Source organism: Phoca vitulina, unplaced genomic scaffold, assembly GCF_004348235.1.
Source record: "Phoca vitulina isolate PV1807 unplaced genomic scaffold, GSC_HSeal_1.0 scaffold121, whole genome shotgun sequence".
Lineage (NCBI taxonomy): Eukaryota > Metazoa > Chordata > Mammalia > Carnivora > Phocidae > Phoca > Phoca vitulina.
Window position 1 is genome coordinate 157072 of NW_022589824.1, and position 19742 is coordinate 176813.

General features: G+C 62.3%; 2 protein-coding genes and 1 long non-coding RNA gene across 3 annotated transcripts; 1 reads left to right on the forward strand and 2 right to left on the reverse strand.

The window, feature by feature from the left end:
- Positions 1–21: 21 nt before the first annotated feature.
- On the reverse strand, positions 22–5532 carry NPDC1 (neural proliferation, differentiation and control 1). The gene is given in 10 exon segments (XM_032398894.1): positions 22–139; positions 260–356; positions 530–609; positions 683–767; positions 844–910; positions 998–1127; positions 1129–1172; positions 1262–1399; positions 2486–2632; positions 5325–5532. Coding segments are annotated over 10 exon segments (969 nt in total). The 5' UTR covers positions 5437–5532; the 3' UTR covers positions 22–70.
- A 1940-nt stretch (positions 5533–7472) lies between these two features.
- On the reverse strand, positions 7473–12488 carry ENTPD2 (ectonucleoside triphosphate diphosphohydrolase 2). Its single transcript, XM_032398847.1, has 9 exons — positions 12318–12488; positions 10911–11028; positions 10250–10400; positions 9925–10084; positions 9618–9845; positions 8913–9167; positions 8711–8830; positions 7841–7975; positions 7473–7756 (listed from the first exon to the last, which is right to left on the reverse strand). Exons 1-9 carry the CDS (start codon positions 12432–12434, stop codon positions 7553–7555), a joined length of 1488 nt encoding a protein of 495 aa, XP_032254738.1. The 5' UTR covers positions 12435–12488; the 3' UTR covers positions 7473–7552.
- LOC116628488 lies at positions 9678–17847 on the forward strand. Its single transcript, XR_004298627.1, has 2 exons — positions 9678–9762; positions 17263–17847. It is a non-coding gene; the product is annotated as an uncharacterized LOC116628488 (long non-coding RNA).
- Positions 17848–19742: the final 1895 nt, after the last annotated feature.

Consider the following 19742-nt stretch of genomic DNA (forward strand, 5'->3'; position numbering starts at 1 on the left):
CCCCCCCCCCCCCCCCCCCCCCCCCCCCGTGGGCCATGCAGTCGGGGAGAAGGGAGCGGCAGCCTTCAGGTCACTGCGGCAAGGGCGCGGACAGCGAGGAGTGGTCGAACAGCGGGTTCCGGACCTCCATCTCTCCGGTCTGTGAAGGCCGGGGTCAGGCCGGCGGCGGTGGGGGCGCACGGGGGAGTCCCCACCCCGCCCGCCCCCACCGCCGCCCCCTCCCCGCCGCCCGGCCTAGGGCTCCTGCCGCAGGACTCACCGGGGCCAGGCCCGGGCACTCGTACACCGTGAAATCACCGTCTTCGTTCTCCTCGTCTGAGGACAAGGACTCCAGCTCCTGGGGCGGCTCTTTATGCCTGAGTAGGGGGCGGGATCGCTAGGTCCTCCCACACCCTCCAGGTGCCAGTGGCCCGCTCGGCGCACCTCGGCCCAGAGCCCGGGGCGGTGGGTGGGCGGGCGGGCGGAGCACGGGGCGCGGCGCCCGGGTGGGGCGGCCCGGGGGGGAGTGGGCGGGCTGGGGGCCTCTCACCGCTCCAGGCACCGCATCTGCTGTCTCTGGTGCTGGTAGTGGTACATCTCGGCGCTGTGAGCCAGCCTCTGGTCGCCGGGCTGCGCGGGGAGAGGGCGGGGGTCAGGCCGCGGAGGCGAGGGCGGGGGGCGGGGCCGGGGCGGGGCCACGCACCGAGATCCCGGGCGTTGCGGGGGAGCCGGGCGCCTGCGGGGCCGCGTAGTCGGCCTTCTGGGTCAGGCGGGCGTCTCGCTGCAGCCTGCGGGGAGTGGAGCCTGAGACCCGCGGAGTCGCCGCCCGCCGTCCCCCGTCCGCCTGGCCCGCCCCGCGCTCACCTGCACCAGCAGAGAGCCGCCACGGCGAGGGCGGCCGCGCCGGCTACCGAGCACGCCACGACGAGCACTGCGGGGAGGGGGTGCGGTGAGGGCGGCCTTCGGGGAGGGACCCTGCCTCCTGCCCACCGACAGACCGACAGACCTGCAGACCTACCGAGGGCGAGTCCGTCACCGCGCCCGCCCCGGGGCTCCAAGGGGGCCACGTGCACCGGCACAGACGACACGGGGGAGCCCAAAGAGGTGTGGGGCGTGGGTGCAGGGGCTCCCCGAGTGGAGGGGGGGCCCCAGGTTGGGGCCCTGGCGGCGCTCTGAGAGCCCCAGGGTGGCTGCTGCAGAGAGAAGGCAGGTTAGAACACTAGGACCAGCTCGGGGGTCAAAAGTGGTAGGGAGGCCCCGGGGGGAATGGGCTGGGTCTCACCCGGCTCCAGCTGCCGCTGTCGGGCTTCAGGCTGGGGCTGGGCACTGAGCGGGGAGTGCCGTGGTGGTTCCTGCCGGGCCAGCTCCTGGGCCAGCAGGTCAATCTCATCTTCCAGTCGGGGCCTGGGCAGGCTCTCCCCTGGAGAGGATGAGGGGCCATCAGGTGGGGAGGCCCCCAGCCCCGCCCTGGTAACACCAGCTGCAGGTGGCCCTCCAGAGGAGGTGAGGCCCATCCGGGAGCCAGATCCCCCCGGCCCAGGCCTCCTTCTCCCTCCAGGCCTGCAGTCCCTGGCCATCCTGAGTTGCCTTGGTGACGGCTGAAGGCAGTCCCTGTGAGCAGCAGCTTTCCCAGGGAAGTGGGGGCGGGAGCAAGGGAGTGGAGGTGTCAGGGGAATGCGCAAAGGCCAGGAGGAGAAGGGAAGGGGTGCCCCTCACCCTACCTGTTACCCATGCATCACTCACCCCTTTTCTACCAAGACAGGCAGTGACTCCTTAAGAAGAGGGGAGAGGCCCCATTCTTCCCCCCCCACCCCCACCAGTTAATCAGTAGGAACTGAGGGCAGCTGTTGGGACAGGGCTGGTGGCTGGGCCCCCCCCTCCTTGTCCCTGCCACGGGCCCCACAGTCCAGACAGAGGCTCCAAGTAGACACTCCACACAGCAGGGAAAGAGCAGAGCACCTGCCACCTTCTAAAGCAGGCCTGTACATCTCCTTCCGCGGCCCCCCTCACTGCCAGGAATGTGTTTCTCCTCCAGGAAGGTCCTCCTGCCCCAGCAGACGTCAGCACCCCCAGCATCCCTCTGTAATGCCCCATCACACCTGAGGCCGTTCAACATCTGGCTGGCTGTCCAGACATTCTGGGCTCAGATCGCCGGGTGAGCCACATGGATTGCACAGGATGAGTGAGCCATGGAGAAAGGGCACACGGGGCAGGGGCCCAGACAGCCCGGGGCGGGGGGCAGGGGATGGGAACTCTGACTCCTTCTCTCCTGGGATCACCCCAGCATTTCACACTGGACACCCCTTGCCCTGGTAGGGGCTAACTGCCCCACACCTCAGCCCGCTGCCAGGCTCTGGGCTGGTGCTATCTGGAAAGATCACCAGGCCACTCGGAGACATAAAAGTCTCCGGCACACCAATGAAGCTCAGCGGACCCAGGAGCTGAGGCTGAGGGGCAAAAATATCAGGGCAGGGGAGGGGGGGAAGCACATTCTTCTCTCCCGTACCCATAGGCCGGCGCTTCCTGGGCACACAGAGCCCTTGCTGGTCTTCCTGGAAGGGCTGAAGGCAGGGCCCACAGACATGCGCGCCTGGGGGGCACTGCGCCCGCCTCTTCAGGGCGCAATCTAGGCTCCCAGGACAGGCAGCTGCATCTAGGAAGGAAGCAGAAGGCAGAGCCCATCACCGCCCAGCTCGGCCCAGCCCCGGCACAGAGGCGGTACGGTCACTGCCCTGGCCACCCCTCCCCCACAGAGCTGACCCAGTCTGGCCTGGCTCCGGCCATTGTTCTGGGCAGGCCCTTCCTCCCAACAGCCACAGATCAGGACCAGGAAGACAAGCTGTCCCAACACTTATCGGAACTCCCCTGCCCCACCCACTCCCCAGAGTCCACTTTCCAGGCCTGAGCCAGCCCTGTGCGGAAGCTGTCCCTCACTGTCTGGGCAGCACCAGCTCTCCTGGCCAGGGCTGTGCAGCCCTGTAGGTCCTGCCTCCTGTCTCAACAGGCCCCGAGCAAGCCCTGGACCCTCCATCCAGGCTGGAAGCCCTAGAAGGTGGGGCCCAGGTCTCTCTCTGCCTCGGGGGCAGCATAAGATGCTGGCCACCCACCTCTCCCACCACCCCAGCGCTGCCCTGCAAGTCCCATCCTGTCATCCCACAGCCCTACAGCAGAGCTGGAAGATGGCACAGAACAAGGGAAGACAGTCCCTCCCCCCTGTGTCTGATCTCTGGCTTGTCTCCAGAGCACAGAGAAGCTGCTGAGCTGGGGAGTCCTAGAATGGGGTCAGCAAGTCTCACTTGCTTGAGATACAAAAGCCAGGCCAGGGTCACTCCCGCAGTCACGCTGCCAGGGACTGGGGAGTCCCTGGGACTTTGGGCCAGGCCCAGTCCCTGACTTTGGGCCCAAACTCTGGTGTCCTGTATAGATGGCCAATGGGTCCCATCCTGATGCTGGGGGATGGAAAGCAGTAGCGCTCTATGCCTCAGTTTCCCTTCTGGGATACAGAAGGTGAGTTGCCTCAAAACTAGGGAATGCCCTGAGGCCCAGGACACTGGCCCCAGTTACAGGGCAGCAGGGCCAGAGGACCCAGGAAGATACCCAGCAGGACTGTCGATCCTGGTTGGGGAGGCTGGGATGGGGTGTCTCTGGAGCACCAGGACTATTCCTCTCCACCTAGCCCCCACCCTACACTGCAGGAGGGCCACTGGGGCCCGAGCTACGTGGGGGATCAGGGAGTGCTGGCTCTGTCCTTCTCCAGACCTTGACGGGCCCGACTTGGTTTCCTTGGTGACCTGATACTCCCAGCCTCCTATGTGTAGGCAGGAAGGTCCCGCAGCCCCTGCAGCGGGCAGGCCGACTCCCATCCAGGGGACCCCCGTTCTGTACTACCTGGGTCAACAGGCACCAGTACCAGAGAGCTGGCCTGGGGCGTGGGCTAGTTAAATGTTAAGCCTGGGCCAGCACATCAGCCTGGACCCCAACCGCCAGCTGGGGTACCTGGGGAGTCAGGCAGTCCCTGCTGGTGCTGGGAACCCAGAGTGCGCAGGCCAAGGGTAGAGGCCTGAAGCCCCAAGTTGGCTCCAGGGTCTGGGTGCCAGAGGCCTCCCTACACCCCTAGTCCCCCAGCCTAGAAAGACAGGGCGGCTGCCTGGCTAATCCTGGGGTGCACTCCAGCCTCGGGGTGCAGGAAGAGATCCCAGGCACAGTGGCAGCTGGAGAGTGGCTGGCACCACACCCGGCTTCTGGGAGAGTTCATAATGCTAACGAGCAGCTGGGATGGCACCTGTCCACCCCAGGGACTCAGCGCAGAGGCTACTCTCCATTTCCTCAGGAGGCCCCACCCTGCATGTCTCAGAGCCAGGTTCTCTGCAGGCAGCCTCCATTTTCCTCGGTCAGCCATGCTCCGGCCTCCCGTCCAGGGGCGCTGTGTCCAGGAGGAAGCCTGCCCTGGTGTGGCCTCTTGAGGCCACACACACAGAACCACAAGGCCCAGGTTGGCATCCCAGCTGTGCCACGTACCAGTCACTTAACTTCTTTGTACCTCAGTTTTCTCATCTGTAAAATGGGCTAAGAATAGCATCTCTCCTATGTTGCTGCCAGAAGTGAATGAATGTATGAGCATAGTCTCCCAGGTCAGCCCTGGGGTGGGGGTGCGTTTTGGATCCTGGGTTCCTGCAGACCTTCGCGCCTGGAGCTTCGGTGCCCAACTGGGAAGCAGGGCGGGTCTCCCAGGACCCTGGGCTCCTCAAGCTCTGTCCCTGGCGCATAAGAGGGCCCTCGAGGGCAGCGCCTCCTGCCTCCACTGAAGCCGCAACAAGCCCCTAAGCCTGGGACAATTCAGACTCCCCCACGGCAGCAAAGCAAGGTTCGTGCCCAACACCACCCGAGGCACGGGGACAGGCAGACCAGCACTGCGACCCCGACCCCAGGACAGACACGAGCAGCCTGGCCGCAGGCACCCGGCGCCAGGCCCGCACCCGCGGAGCCGACGAAGCGCACACACAGAGACGCGCACAGGACGGATTCCCAGCGGCGGGCGCACCCGGAGAGAACCCTCCTCAGACAGACACAGACACGCAGCAAGCCCACGGATCCAGAGACAAAGACAAGACGCGCGTGAAGTTCAGGTTCGCCGCCAGGAACCCAGGAGGAGCCCCATCCGGCAGAGCCCTTCGGTGCCCGGGGCGCCGCGCCCTCCGGGCCGGGCCTGTTTACCCCATCCCGGGCGAGGCGGGGCCTGCGGCCCGGGCGAGGGCGGCGGCGGCGGGGAGGGTGACGGCGCCGCGCCGCCGGGCGATCCCGGGCCCCGGGGCGCCCCGCGGCCTGCGCTGGCCGCACTCGCTCACCCGGGCGGCCGGCGGAGGCACCGCGCAGGGCCGCGCCGAGGACGAGGCCGGAGAGCAGCAGCCGCAGCAGCCGCAGGTGTCGCGGGGAGGGCGGAGGGACGGGTGTCGCCATCCTTCAGCGCCGCCGCCGGGGCAGCATGGCACCGCGCGGCCCGGGGCTCGGCGCGGCCTGCGGGCGCCGCGTCGGGGAGGCGGCGGCGGAGGAGGGGGGCGCGGAGGCGGAGGAGGAAAGGAGGCGGCGGCGGCGCTGACGCTGCGGCAAAGGATCCGGGATCGAGGCGCGGCGGCGAGCGGCTCTTGGGGAGTGCGCCTGCGCGCTCCACCTGAGGGGGCGGGACGGCGCCTCCAGGTTGCGCCCCCTCCCCCTTCCTCGGGTTCGGATTCCACCTCCTCGCTCCAGGCCTCGGGGTGCCTCGACGCCTGTGGCCTCTGCTGCCGGGGACCTTCTCTGTTCTCTACATACCCGGCCCGGCCTGGGGTGCGCTTCCCCGGGATACACTTTTCCCTCGGGATCCCACCCAACCCCCAACCTCCACCCCGCTGGAGCAGGGGACCTGCCTGCGGCCTGGAGGCGCGAGCCCCAGGAACTCCGGGACACCAGGCGCACACGGAGGGAAAGGTGCGTCCAAAGACGCACCTGGGCCCTCAGAGACCCATGATAAAAGCAAGCACACGCCCAGAAGGAGGCCGGTGCCGGTGACCGCTATGGTTGGAACGGGGCGGCTGCTCTCAGTGAGGCCACCAGGGGGCAAGAGTGACCTGGAGCGGCTGATGAGGGACAGCTGGGAGCTGTCCACGGTCCCTAGGTCCCTGAGGCCTCAGGACAACAAGCAGCTATGGATGCACCCCCTCACTCTGCACCTGTTGCCCCCAGAGAGCACGCCCACCCATCCCACCTGGGAAACCTCCCTCTGACTCACCTCACTGAGAGAACAAGGGTGAGCCCCCCATGCTTCCCCTCAGCCCTCTGTGCCTCAGAACTCCAAAGAGAGGGCTGGCTGCCCCCAGGGTTGTGAATGGCTCGAAACCCTGCAGAAGGTGGGGGTGCGCGAGCAGGACATGCACCGCCGTTCTCCCCTCAGGCCACTGACCAGACAGAAATAGTGTCTGCGCTCACTTTCTAGAAAGGTTGGGGGGCAGGGAGACACAGCCCAAACCACGCCTTCCCACGCTGAACAAAACAGTGCTTACAGGCCGAGGCTGGGGGAGCGGCAGCTCTCTACCCTACCCCACCCCGTGGCAAGGTTGGAACCTCCTGGGGATGCGGAAGAGGGCACCCAGGCAGGAGGGGAGCTGTGTCCCAATGTGACGGCACCTGGGCTTTATAGCCAGGCTCCTCACCAGGTGCTCCTCTCTGAGCACTGGGGCCCTGCACCCTCCTGGCCCTCATCTCAACTCGCCCCCAGCACCACTTCCCGTCAAGAGTTCCCCCCCCCCCCCGGGGCCCCCAGTCCCTTCCAGCACTGAGTGCTCTAGGCAGCTGCCTTGCCCACTACCTCCCCCTTCTACCACCTCCACGCTCCCCACCCTCACCCCCAGGCCAATTCTAGGCCAGGGCCCAGCCTCCAGTCTTGCTTGGGTCACTGTCGCAGATCTGGAGGTGCTGCAGGGGCCCCGCTGGCCAGATAAGACTCAGGGGACTCGGGGACTTTCTCTTGGGCCGCCATCCCACAGCTACTCCAGGCCCAGCCCTGGAGCAGGGGAGCAGGATCTTCACCGCTGTGTGTCTGTGCCCAGGGAGGAAGGAAGTAGGAAGAGCCTGGGGCCAGCCTTGGGACTAGCAGTGGGTCTTCCTGGCCAACACAGCTGCGGGGAGGGGGGTGGGCAGCTGCAAGGAGGCCCCACCCTATGAACATTCTCTCCAGTGCTCTAGAAAGAAGTTTGTATTACAAAATCTTTACAAGTAGGCGCTGTGGGCTCTGACCCTCCCCCTCATACAGACCCAGACCCCGGAGGGCGGGGGTGCTCCGAGGGCCCTAACTCCACTCCCTACACACCCAGCCCTGGACGGGCTGAGGGCTGCGGGGTGGCTGAAGCCCCCACCCCCAGGAAGAGGAGGGCCGGGAGACCCTGTAGGCTGCAGGATGTTGGAGCCGGCAGGCGGGGCCTGGACTCGGTTCCCTTCGCGCAGCCCGGCCCCCCGTGGGCGTGCACGCCAGCGTCCGCGCTCGGTCGGGGCAGCGGTGGGGGCGGGAGACGCGACGGGGGCAGCGGTCCCCAGCTCGCCCCTAGATGGCGCTCGACGACTTGGCCGAGCGCGCCTGGCGCAGCAGCAGGACGAACGCGGCCAGAAGCATGGCGGCGAAGAGCAGGACAAGGACGACCCAGGCGCTGAAGTCTGTGCCCTTGCGCAGCGCCGGCGGCTCGGCGGGGATCAGGTTGGTCAGGTTCAGCATGTAGCCGAGCGCCCAGCCGACCGCCGTGTCCCCGGCCTGCGGGCGAGGGGCTCGGCCTCAGCCCCCCGCGCAGCCCGGGGAGGCCCCGCCCCTCCGCGCCCCCGGACCGCCGGCTCCCACCTTCTTCTGGAAGGTCACCCCTCCGAAGGCGCGCTCGTGGAAGCCGTAGCCGCGGCTCAGCAGCTGCTGCACGAACATGGCCCCCGCGCAGTAGTCGCGCAGGCGGGCCCGCTCCCCCGGGGCCCGAGCCTGGAGCTGCGACGCACAGGAGAGACCGGTGGGCGGGCGGCCACCTGGAGGTCTTGGCCCACGAGGAGCGGTGGCCGGCGGCGTGCTGTACCCCTCCACCCCAACACACACCCACGGGCAATGAGGGGCCAGAGACGCATCAGCGGCCAAAGGGCCCACCACCCCCAGGCAGGACGGTCCCCTCCAGGACCAACAGTGTGACTTCCGGATGGCAGTGGGCTACGCCTGCTTTGGAGGTGGACCTGGAGGGGCCAGCAGGGACGGCCACCCAGGGAGCAGCAGGCTGGCAGCAACCTTAGTGCGAGGTCAGGGGCCCAGGAGAAGCACCAGGCCTTCAGCATGGACCTTGGGCTAGCCTTTTGCCCCCCCACCCCCGGCCATGTCTGCCTGAGACTTAGACACAGAAGACAGGATGGGGCCTCTGTCACCACCAGAGCCTAGAGACACTGTGTTTCTCCCGAGGTTTGGCAGGCACCCCACCTCCACCTATGAAAACACCACTTCCTTTACTTGGCACGTGTCTGACGAGTGGCAGAAGCCAGAAACCTGGAAGACGTCTTTGAAGCCTGGCTCCCCTACCCCTAAGCTCTGCCGGTCCTCCCTGCTACCACCGTTCCCCACCCCACTTCACTGCACGTGCCCTGCTGTTCCCTCTGTCCTCCAGATCTTGGGCAGGGGGGCCTGATGCTGGCCGGCCGGGCCCTCTGGCGCAGCCCTGGGGGAGCGGGGAGGAGGCCTCACCTCACTCCATGTCTGGTTGCAGACCGTGACCGCCGCTGCCTCCAGCTGTGGCCAGGTCGCCACAGGCAGCCCCATCACCGTCCGCAGGAAGTCCATGGTGTAGAAGAAGGCAGAGAAGGCCTGCAAGGGGGGTACAGTCATACCAAGAGCACACCCCACAGGCTACAGGGCACCGGCCCCCACCCCCATCCCCTGGCCTCACGATGAAGTTCCCAGCCACAGGGGGCTGGAAGACGCCGTTGAAGGAACATCGGGAGAAGCGGCAGGAGGAGAAATTGAAGAGTCCCATGATGAGGCTACGGCAGAGGGCAGGGTCGCTAGTCCCGGACAAGCTGACCCTGGTGCTGTTGTTGAAGGCCTGGGGCCGCTGGGCCGCAGTGCATGGAGACTCATACACGTCCTGAAGCAGCACTTGGGTGGAATAGCCCCTTGGCCAGCAAGGGTGGAACCCATGGGTCTGGGGGGAATGCAAGGGTGTGACAGGCATCACCCCTATGCCGGGCACTGCCCACCGCCCCCAGCCCGGGGCCTTCAGAGGCCCTCCCCAGAGGACCTGCCTGATGAATCTCCCGTAAGTCCCGCTTGGGCAACATCGCTTCTGTGCTCAAGAGCAGTCCATGGCTCCCCACTGTCTGCTGGACAAAACCCACCCCCCTGGCCAGGCACTCCAGGCCTTTGGAGACCCAGCCAGGCGCTCACCAGACCCACCCAGACCACCTGGCTTTTGCGCATGAGAGATCCCTCGCATCTGTCCTGCCGGCTGATTAAAGCCCCGCTTTGGCTTCTGCTGCCCAGAGCAGCCCCCCTCAGTCCAGGCTCTGCCCTGGACCCTTGGCTCCCATCTCTTCTCACCCCCCCTCCTTCCAGGAGGGCACAGTAGTGCAGGTGGGCCGGGGTGGTGGGGCACCTGCAGTGCACCAGCCAGCAGCCTCCGGAGGACCTGGTCACGGCCATAGCAGAGGAAGCTGTGCGTGTAGACCCGGTAGTGCTGGCCATAGAGCCGAAGCTGGACCTCACTGGCTGGATCCTCAGCTGGGCTGGCTGTCTCGAAGGTGATCTGAGTGGAGGCGCCCCCCAGGTCCATGGCCCCCAGCGTCCCCTTCCTTGGCCGGAACCACCGGCCCACCCAGCCATACTGTGGGGAGTGGAGGTTGGGGTCAGCCAGTGGGTGGGTCCCACGCCCCCTGGCTCACTGGGCTGGCCATCAGGCCCACCTTGATGAAGTTCTCCAGCAGGTAGTTGGCGGTCACCCAACCAAACACCCCCTCGTCCTGGCCCGAGAGGATGTGGGCACCATGGAAATCAAAGGGATACTGGGTCAGCGTCTGGGTCACAGCCGCAAGCACATTGGCCGAGGCCTCTGGACTGGTCAGGCTGTAACACAGGGAGGACTCTGAGGGGCATCCTCCCCAGGTAGCCAAGATCCTGCTGCTGGGGTGCACCGTGTCTGCCCGGGGCCGCGGCTGAGCGTGTGCGGGGGCCCACCCTGTGCTGAGGTTGTTGTGGAGATGAGGATGGTCAGGGGGCGGGCACACTCACTTGAGCAGGCGCATGCCTGCTGTGGCTCCCAGGTAGAGGGGTGTGCTCACGTGTCTCTCTTCGGGCACCTCCTGAAGTGCCTGGTCCAAGCATTCAACAAGACTCTGGCCAGCCCTGGAAGGGCTGTCTGCATAGCTGGAGATGCCCCCTCCTAGAGGGAGACGGGCAAATGGGCCCAAGCCTGACAGGCAGCCCCTAGGTGAGCCATGGGCCAGCAGGATTGGGGACCTTGGGCTCTCAAACCAGGTGGCAGCTTAGACACACCTTCCCAGCTCCAGCCCTCAGAGATAAAGGGGCCCACCTGCCTGGGGGCCACCCAGTCTCTCAGGCTGCTGCCTGCCCAGGGGTGTGCCCACAGGTGCCAGGATAAAGCACCAGGCATTGCCAGTCTGGCCGTGCCTCCTCAGGGGCTTGCCTGGGTGTGCCAGTCTTGGGCCGGGCAAGGCCCAACCCCCCAGTCACCACCTGGGGCTTACTTTCTGGAATGAACTGCCCCAGCCTCTCTTTTGGAGCCTCCAGCAGTTCCTTCCTGGAGCAGGCCCCAGCCGCCTCAAGCAAAGGAGGCATCAGGACTCTGGAGGCTCAGGCCAGACAGGGCCCCTGAGGCCCTACGAGGAGTGGGTGTCCCAGCCAGGGGTGCCTAGCGCTCAGGGGACCCTACCGCGCACATCACAGGAGCTGTGCTGGCCCACGATGCCTGTGTCATTCTCCTTGTCTGCGGGCCACTTGTAGATAAACATGGATGTGTGGGAAGAGCCAGCGTCCAGGACAATGCCATACTGGGAATGGGGGTGAGGGTGGGGTCAGCCATGGGGGTGGGGCCTGAGGCCATGCCCTTTGGCTCCCCCAGGTCTCTACCCTACCCCACCCCATGGCAAGGTTGGAACCTCCAGAATGAAGTACTGGGGCTCGGGCGCCAGGGACAACCACAGAGCACAGCTTGGTTGGGGAGAGAATGGGGGCAGCCAGGGGTAGGTGGCCTGGAGCCTCTTCTCTTCTGACTGCAAGAACCTTCCTGGCAAGGGCAAGCTGAGGGAATCTGTCGGGGTCAGAGGAGTCCTGGGACCACCCTTGCCCCTTGCCCTGGGGACATGAGGTCCCCAGGTTCCAAAACAGAAACCCAGCTGCAGGAACCCCCTCCACCCACTCTTTCTTCCTCTTCTCTGCCCCCACCTCCCCAATCTCAACCCAACCTCAGGATCTGGAAGCATGCCTGAAAACACCCCCTCCCTGAGCCTCAAGCCAGCACCAGTGACAGACAGCTGGGTCCTGCCCAGCTGAGAGGGGCTGCATGGGCCTTCCTTGCAATTGAAAGGGCCATTTCCCAAGGGCCAGGATTCCCACAGTGAGAACCCAACTGGAGAACATGCCCTCTTGAGCCCAGAAAGGGGCCACCCCAGTCCCCTTCCCCAACCTGGGAAGGGCAGCATCAGCACGCGAATCCTTATCGGGCCACCCCAGCCCCAGCCCCACCTAGTCGTAGCCCTTGGCTACAGAGCACCCACTCCTGTGACCTCCTGGCCCCTGGGGCTTGGAGCACCCACACACTCACACCAACCCCCCTTCACACAAGTCCAATAAAGGGTCAAGGGAGTCCGGGGGGGGGGGACTCCTGAAGACTGGTGGGAGATCTGGCCTAGTCCACCCCAACTCCTTTAGGACCCTGCCAGGCGCCCCCGGAGGGCAGCACCCCCCACCCCGCACTGTCAGGGCCTCCGGGTGGGTGAGGAGGGATCCCTGGCCTCCAGCGCCTGTGGCTGAACCTGGAGCAGATGCGTCCCTGGGGGCCGTACAGGGCTGGGGGCCACGGGTCCAGCCGCAGCATGCGGCGTCCAGGGGCTGCCTCTGGGGGAGCGGAGAGACAGCTCCCCGGCCGCGCCCGCGACAGGCTCCGCGGCGGACGCGGCGCGCGGGAGTTCCCAGGCCTCCACCCCGCCGGGCCGGGAGCGCAGCGCAGCGCGGGTGGGGGGTCCGGGGCTGCCAGGCGGGCGCAGCCGGGCCCTGCTCAGGTCCGAGCCTCCCAGCCGGGTCCGCTACTCCGCGGACTGCGCCGGCTGCCCGAGCGCACCTTGAGGGCGGGCGGCTCCCGGACGTCGCGGGTGGGGACGTATAGCAGCAGGAGCCCCGCGAGGCCGGCCGCGGCCAGCAGCAAGGGCGGCAGCAGCGACAGCACCTTCCCGGCCATAGGCGGGCGCGCGGGTGGGCGAGGCGTTGTCCACGGGGCGGCAGGGAGCGGGAGGCCGAGGGCCCGGGACCCGGGGGTAGGCGCCCGGGGCGGGGCGCGAACGGGCACGGTCCGCGGCTGGCCACGCCCACTGGCGGGCCAGGACCGCCCACGGCTGGCCGCCCGCCCACCGACCGCCCGGGCCCGCCGGCGCAGGTGAGAGAAGTTGCCGCTGAATCACCCGGGCCGCCCCTCCCAGCGCCCACCCTCCGCCTTCCGGGCCGCCCAGTCCCAGAGACTCATGCCCTCTGACGGGACCCCCAGACCCCTAGTGCTGGCTACCAGGGTCTGCCTGTGGGCACTCGCCGATTCCACCCGGCGGGACCTAGAAAGCTCCCAGCCGTCTCCGGGGGAGTCTCTGGGCTTGTAGGCAGAAGGGTGGGCTGGGCTGGTTCCTAGGCAGCCGTGGTCAGAGGGTCAGGCGGCTGGAGTGGCTGGCTTTTCCCTGGCCTGGTCCTGAAAGAAGGAGACAGCCCTAGCGTCAGGAACCACATGGGTTCCCGACTGGGTCCCTGCCCCAGCCTTAAAGCAGTGAAGGGCCAGCGGGTCAGTGGTGCCGACCCAGCCCGGCGCTGCATGACAGTAGCTGCAAGTGTAGGGTCAGGCCCTGCGGACACCAAGCTGACCCCGGCGGGGCCTGCCCTTCAACGTGCAGGGTGGGGCTCAAAGCTGAGCAGCCAGAGAACATGAGGCCAGACCTACCTCACCCAGCCCTAGTCCCAAGGTGACAGGTGAGGACACAGGTAGACAAAGGGGCAAGATGGTCACAGTCACACCAAGCTGAGAAAGGAAACCCAGGCCCTGCCTCCTGGCTCAGGGCCTGGCCCATCCCCGATGCCCCCTTCTCCTGGGGAGGAGGGTGCCCAGAAGCCTGGATTGGGGAGGCGGGAGGGGAGGGGAGCAGGAGGAGGGTCCTCTGTGCACAGGGCAGGAGATAAGGGAGAAGATCTCCCCGACCTGGTGGTCCGCTCCCTCCCTGGATGCTGGCTGGGGTAGGCAAGTGCTCAGCCAGCCCCAGACCTCATCTCTGCCCTTAATCCCATGAAATGTCTGAGCCCTATGCTTCCACTCCCCACGTACCCTGGGTGCCAGCCTGGCCAAGCATCACCCCTTTCCCTGGCCAGGGGCCACCCCCACGTCGTGCCTTGGGCAAATTAGGAATTCCAGCACCAAGAATCGAGCCATGTAACAGCAGGGAGCCATGTGGCAAGACCACCCGGAGCGCCAGTGACAGGGCAGGGAGGTGGGGGGCCAGAGGGTGGCCTTTGATGGGGGCAGGGTCTGGGCAGCACCCTGGCTGGCTGGAGCCGGCAGGGACAATTGGGCTGGGATGCTGCCCAGGCTGAGGGTCTGGTGTCACAGGCTTACCAAAGGAGCCTTTCTTTCAGCTCTGGACCCCAACAACAGGAAGGGTGGGAGTCCCGGAGATGGCTCAGCCTCCTCACAGCCCTGTCTGGCTGGGCTCCAGCCAAGTCTCTGGGTGTGGCCAGCACAGGGCTCCAGGCCCGTTCCCCTGCCAGCACCCCTCCCCCTTCTAGGCCTTTCTTCCGCGGGGGTGGGAGGGTGGGGGGAAAGCACAGAGGAGGGAGAGGCCTGCAGATTAGATTGAAAAGAGAGACAAAGGCGGCCCACAGGGAGCCCGGTGCAAGCAAGGGCACCGGGGGCTGCCTGCAGGCCTGCCCACCCCGTGCTGGCCCCCAGCCCCCACACCTCATCCCACCAAGCCCAAGCAGGGCTCCCTGATGTTCTGGTTGGTCCCTGGATGGAGGCCCACCAGCCATGAGAGGATGGGGCCAGGGTAGCCGAGGCCTGGATGCCGGAGGGCTCATGGCGGAGGGCCCAGCAGGCAGGCAGGGAGCAGGGAACAGCCTGGGAGAGCTCTCTCTGAAACAGAACCCCGGGCGGGCACATCCTTCCTTGGTGCAGAGACGCTTTTCCTTCTGGAGTGGAAGGTGGGCTGGCGGGGGGCATGAAAGGGGGGTTTCTGCGTGGGAGGGGCCCCCCGGGAACCTGGGGGTGACGGGTTAGGAGAGCTCCAGATGTGCTGTGCACGGCTTGGCCCTGGGTCCTGGCAGAAGAATGCAGCTGCAGAGAGGTGAGGGGAGAGGGGTCCGCAGAGCCCCCTCCCCCCACAGGAGCCGGACCTCCCAGGCTGCGGACATTTGCTGAGGCCCCATGCCTCAGTCTCCTCGTTGGGAGCCACGTCCTCTTGTGGCTGAAGCATCTTAACTGTTAAAGGCCCTTCACTCTGTTAACCTTAAATATAAGACAGCCTATTTTACTAGCAAAAATGGGTTTATTTGGGAATAACAGAGAATTGCAATTCGGCATCTGTAAGCTCTAGCAAAACCGCAGGCTCATCCAACAGAGAAAGGAGAGGAATGCTATTTTATGGAGAAGAAGGAGGAAGTGGGAGGGGTTGTTCTGAAACCAAGCCCGCTGGAGAGAAGCAAGAGTTCCGGGCGATGGAGATTTTTCACAGGATGAGTTGCGGAGGGTTGATTTCTTGTAGGAGGGACAGTGCACATCTTTCCCTGGTGGGGCCTGGGGCTGATGATTCTTCCTGTCATTGAAGCTGCGTGGTCTGGCTCCCCCTTCCAGCCTCCCCTTCTGGCATCCAGAGCCCACTTTAGTGAGACTTCCCTTCATTCGTGTTCACAACTTACTGTTCCCTTTCTTCATGTGCTCATTCAGTCATTCAACAAACACCTGCTGGGCACCTCCTGTGGGCCAGAGACATAGTAGGCTCTGTGCATGTGCAGTGAGAAAGGGGTGCTCCTGAACTACATGGTGTGGGCACTGGGGAGGCCCACCCACCCCTGTCCTGAGGAGAGCAGACTTGTCAAAGGCTCCCTAGGAGGGAGAAAAACCTGCGCTGCCTCGTGAGGGACAGCAGACTCACGGGAGAGCGGGTGGGTCGCACATGTGCCGTGGAAGGAATAATGACCCAGGAACAGGTACGGGAACCCGGCTCGTCAGCCGCCCCTGGGTGGTCTGCTCTTGGATTTTGTGTTTGTTACTCTCTCACTTTTCTTTAGAGTGTTCCACCTACCCGTGCATTTCTAAATAATGTATCGTGTTGCTTTTCCTGGTTTGCGGACCCGATTTTATACACTGGACATTCTGTTCTGTAACGTGCTTCTTTCCCACGACTTCTGAGATGCACCCATGTCGACAGCTCAAGGGGTCGTCTGTTCATTCTGGCTGCTGCATTGTTTTCCACGGTGATTGTACCGAAGCTGACACATCATGCGTGAGCACGCAGGGCTCTCTGGCTTCAGGCTGTTTTTTCTAAGATTGCTGCTGTGTGCATCTGCGCACTTGCATGCGAGTCTTGGGACGAGGTCCCAGGAGCTCGCTGGTGGCTGCGTGCATGTGTGTGTTCAGCTCACGAGCAAATCCTATATCGTTTTCGGAATGGGGTGCCATCTGGCCCGCGGTTTCATTTCTCTGCATCCCTACGAGCGTTTGGAATCGTGCAGCTTTTAGATTTTTGAGAAGCTGGTGAAGATGAAATCCCGAGATTTTAGTGGCGTTTCCTCGGTTACTGAAGAGACAGCATAGTGTGTCTTTCTTGTCTTCTGCGAAGCGTCTGTTCAAAGTCTTCATCCAGTTTCTAGAGACTGTCTGTCTTTCTCTATGCTCTGGACGTTCATCCTCCAGCCGTGAAGTCCCGGAAGCTCTGAATTAGTTGTTTTCTGCTCTGTGGTCTTGTGTGCGTCGTGAGGTCGTCAGATACTCTCCTAAGTCGTGCTCTGGGGGTTTTGCTGTTTTGCTCAGGGCCAGCCTTTGATCCACCTGGAAGTGGTTTGTGTGTAGGATGCAAGGGAAGGGCTCTGAGCCCCGTTCTCCCGTGTGGAGAACCGGTTGTCCCGGGCCCTGGATCATGTGGGGCCGGCCTCTCTGCCCTGATGTGTGGGAAGGGCTGGCCCAGGCCACATGCCACGTCTGCGGGCATGTCCTCCAGCTCAGCGCACCCAGCACGTGGCACCGTCCAGGGAGCGCTCGTGTGTCTTCCTCTCTGGGAAGACAGTCCCCTCTCCCTGCTTCTCTTCCTGGAGCCCCGAGCTCTTCCACAGAAATTTTTAGAACTGGTGTCAGGATCACAACAGCAATGACATTGGGTCTACACTCCAGCTGTGCTGTGCCATAGTAGTAAAGAGAAACCCCGCTAAAGCGGAGTCCCGAGGCCAGAAGGGGGAGCCGCACCCCCGGGAAGAAGCCTCAGAGTCCACAGGATTTCAGCAGGACCCCACCAGGGAGGCACGCGCACTGCTCCTCCTAGAAGACATCGGCCGCTGCAGCTCGCCGGTGGTCATCACCCCGAACGCCTGCTTCTCTCGGCGGACCTGGCTTCAGGAACCCCTCGCACTTCATCCTCCTTCTCCATAAAATAGCAGTCCTCTCCTCTCTTTGTGGGATGTGCCTGCGGTTTTCCCGGAGCTCGCAGAGTAACTGAGGAACAAACAGCTTTATTGTTAAGGCTACCAGCATGTTGCCGGGATGGGATGAGACCGAACTCCCCCTTTCCTGTGAGGCAGCTCTTTGGTTGGGATTTCAAGGTCACACTAGCATCATAAACTTCTCCTCTGGAAAAATTTACATAGCATTTGGATTACCTCTTCCTTGCCTGATGGGTAGAACTTGCCTGCAAAACACTCAGGCCTGGCGTCTTACTGACATTTCCAACTGTGATGGTGGGTTTATCAATTTCTCTTTATTGTTCTGACAAGTCTTGAGATGTGTATGCTCATCGAGACCTCTCTCTCTATTCATCTTGAGTCCATAGAAAGCTGCACAGAAACGGATATGGGTGTCCTTTGTACCATCTCCCCAGTGCTCCCCGGCGCTGAGAGCTCATGCAACCATATGGTCCAGAAGCGACACTGAGAAACCGACGTTGGTACGTCTAGGAGCTCATCTAGACTTCGCCGGTACTGTATGCACTGCCTGTGCGTGCGTGTGCGTGTGCGTGTGTGTGTGTGGCCCTCGGCGGCCTTATCACATGTGCAACCTGTGTAACCACCTCAACCAAGAAACTCAAGGGAACCATCACAAGACGCCCTCACACGACCCCGTTCTTCACAGTCGCTGCATAAATGGATCACGCATGTCTCCTGAGATTGGCTTGTAGCGCTCAGCAGGTTCCTTGAGGTTCACCCACACCGGTGAGCATATCAACAGCTCCTTCCTTTTACGGCTGAATTGTATCCCACGGTGCGGATGGACCATAGTTTGTTCAACCAATTACCCAGACAAAGACATCTGGGTAGTTTCTAGTTTGGGGCTATTACCAGTAAAGCTGCTATGAATATGTACATGTTCCTGCATGAAAGTGTCTTCATTTATCTGGGATAAATGCCCAAGAATGCAATTGCTGGCTTGTGTCATGTATTAGGATGCTTCATACGGGCTCTGTGTGTATATGGTGAGCGAGAGGGAAAGATGTATTTTGAGGCGCTGACTCACGCAGTTGTGGGAGATGGCAAGTCTGAAGTCTGCAGGGCAGGTCAGCAGGTGGGAGACTCGGTGGGTGGGGCGGGGGTCAGTGTTGCAGTCTTGAGTCCAACAGCATCTGCAGGCAGAATCCCTTCCTCTTTGAGGGGCTTTGCCCTTTTCTCTTAAGGCCTTAAACTGATTGGATGGGGCCCACCCAGATTCCAGTGATCTACTTTACTCAGAGTCTACTGATGGGAATGTGAATCGTATCTAACGCGACCCTTCACAGCAACATCCAGATAGGTGTTTGACCGAACGCCTGGGCACCATACCCCAGCCAGGGTGACACAAAATTAACTAGCTGTCGCATTTGGTAAGTTAACTTTAGTTTTATTTTTTTATTTTTTATTTTAAAGATTTTATTTATTTATTTATTTGACAGAGAGACACAGCGAGAGAAGGAACACAAGCAGGGGGAGTGGGAGAGGGAGAAGCAGGCTTCCCGCGGAGCAGGGAGCCCGACGTGGGGCTCGATCCCAGGACCCTGGGACCTTGACCCGAGCCGAAGGCAGACGCTTAACAACTGAGCCACCCAGGCACCCCTTAACTTTAGTTTTAAAAGGAACTACCAAACTCTTTCCCAGAATGGCTGTATCTTTTGACATTCCCACCAATAATGTCCAAGCAATTCCATTTCTCCACCTGCTAGCCAGCAAATGGTGTCACCATGGGTATTTATTTTAGCAGCTCCGTTTGGGGTGCAATATTTCACGTATCCCATTTTCCTAATGGCTAATCCCATGGGACAGCTTTTTAGGTACATACATGTCATCTGTGTATCTTCCTCAGTGACATGTCTGCATCTTGGTATTTTACATAGTTTGAGGCTGTTATTGGGTGATTACAGGTTTAGGGTTATTGTATCTCCCTGGTGATGTAAGCTTTTTATTATTAGGGACTTACTCTCTTCATCACTAGTAATGTCTTTTGCCTTAGAATCTCTTTAGTTTTATATTAATACAACTGCTCAAGCTTTTCCTGTTTTTGTTTTTGATGCCATATTTAGGTCTGTCTCTTAAAACAGCTATCCAAATTTCTAAAACTCCAATCTGACAATTAAACTAGAGTTGATCTCACTCTTCACAGATGACATGATACTCTATGTGGAAAACCCAAAAGACTCCACCCCTGAATTGCTAAAACTTATATAGGAATACAGCAAAGTGGCGATATAAAATCAATGCAGGGGCTTCTGGGTGGCTCAGTCGGTGAAGCGTCTGCCTTTGGCTCAGGTCATAATCTCAGGGTCCTGGGATCGAGCCTCGCATCAGGCTCTCTGCTCAGCAGGGATTCTGCTTCTCCCTCTGACCCTCCCCCCTCTCGTGTTCACTCTCACTCTCCCTCTCTCAAATAAATATATAAAATCTTTTAAAAAAATCAATGCACAGAAATCAGTTGCATTTCTATACACTAACAATGAGACAGAAGAAAGAGAAATTAAGGAGTCGATCCCATTTATAATTGCACCAAAAACCATAAGATACCTAGGAATGAACCTAACCAAAGAGGCAAAGGATCTGTACTCAGAAAACTATAGAATGCTCACAAAAAAAAAAAAAAAAAAAAAATTGAGGAAGACACAAAGAAAATGGAAAAACGTTCCATGCTCATGGATTGGAAGAATAAATATTGTTAAAATGTCTATGCTACCGGGTGCCTGGGTGGGTCAGATGGTTGAGCGTCTGCCTTTGGCTCAGGTCATGATCCCAGCGTCCTGGGATCGAGTCCCGCATTGGGCTCCCTGCTCCTTGGGAGCCTGCTTCTCCCTCT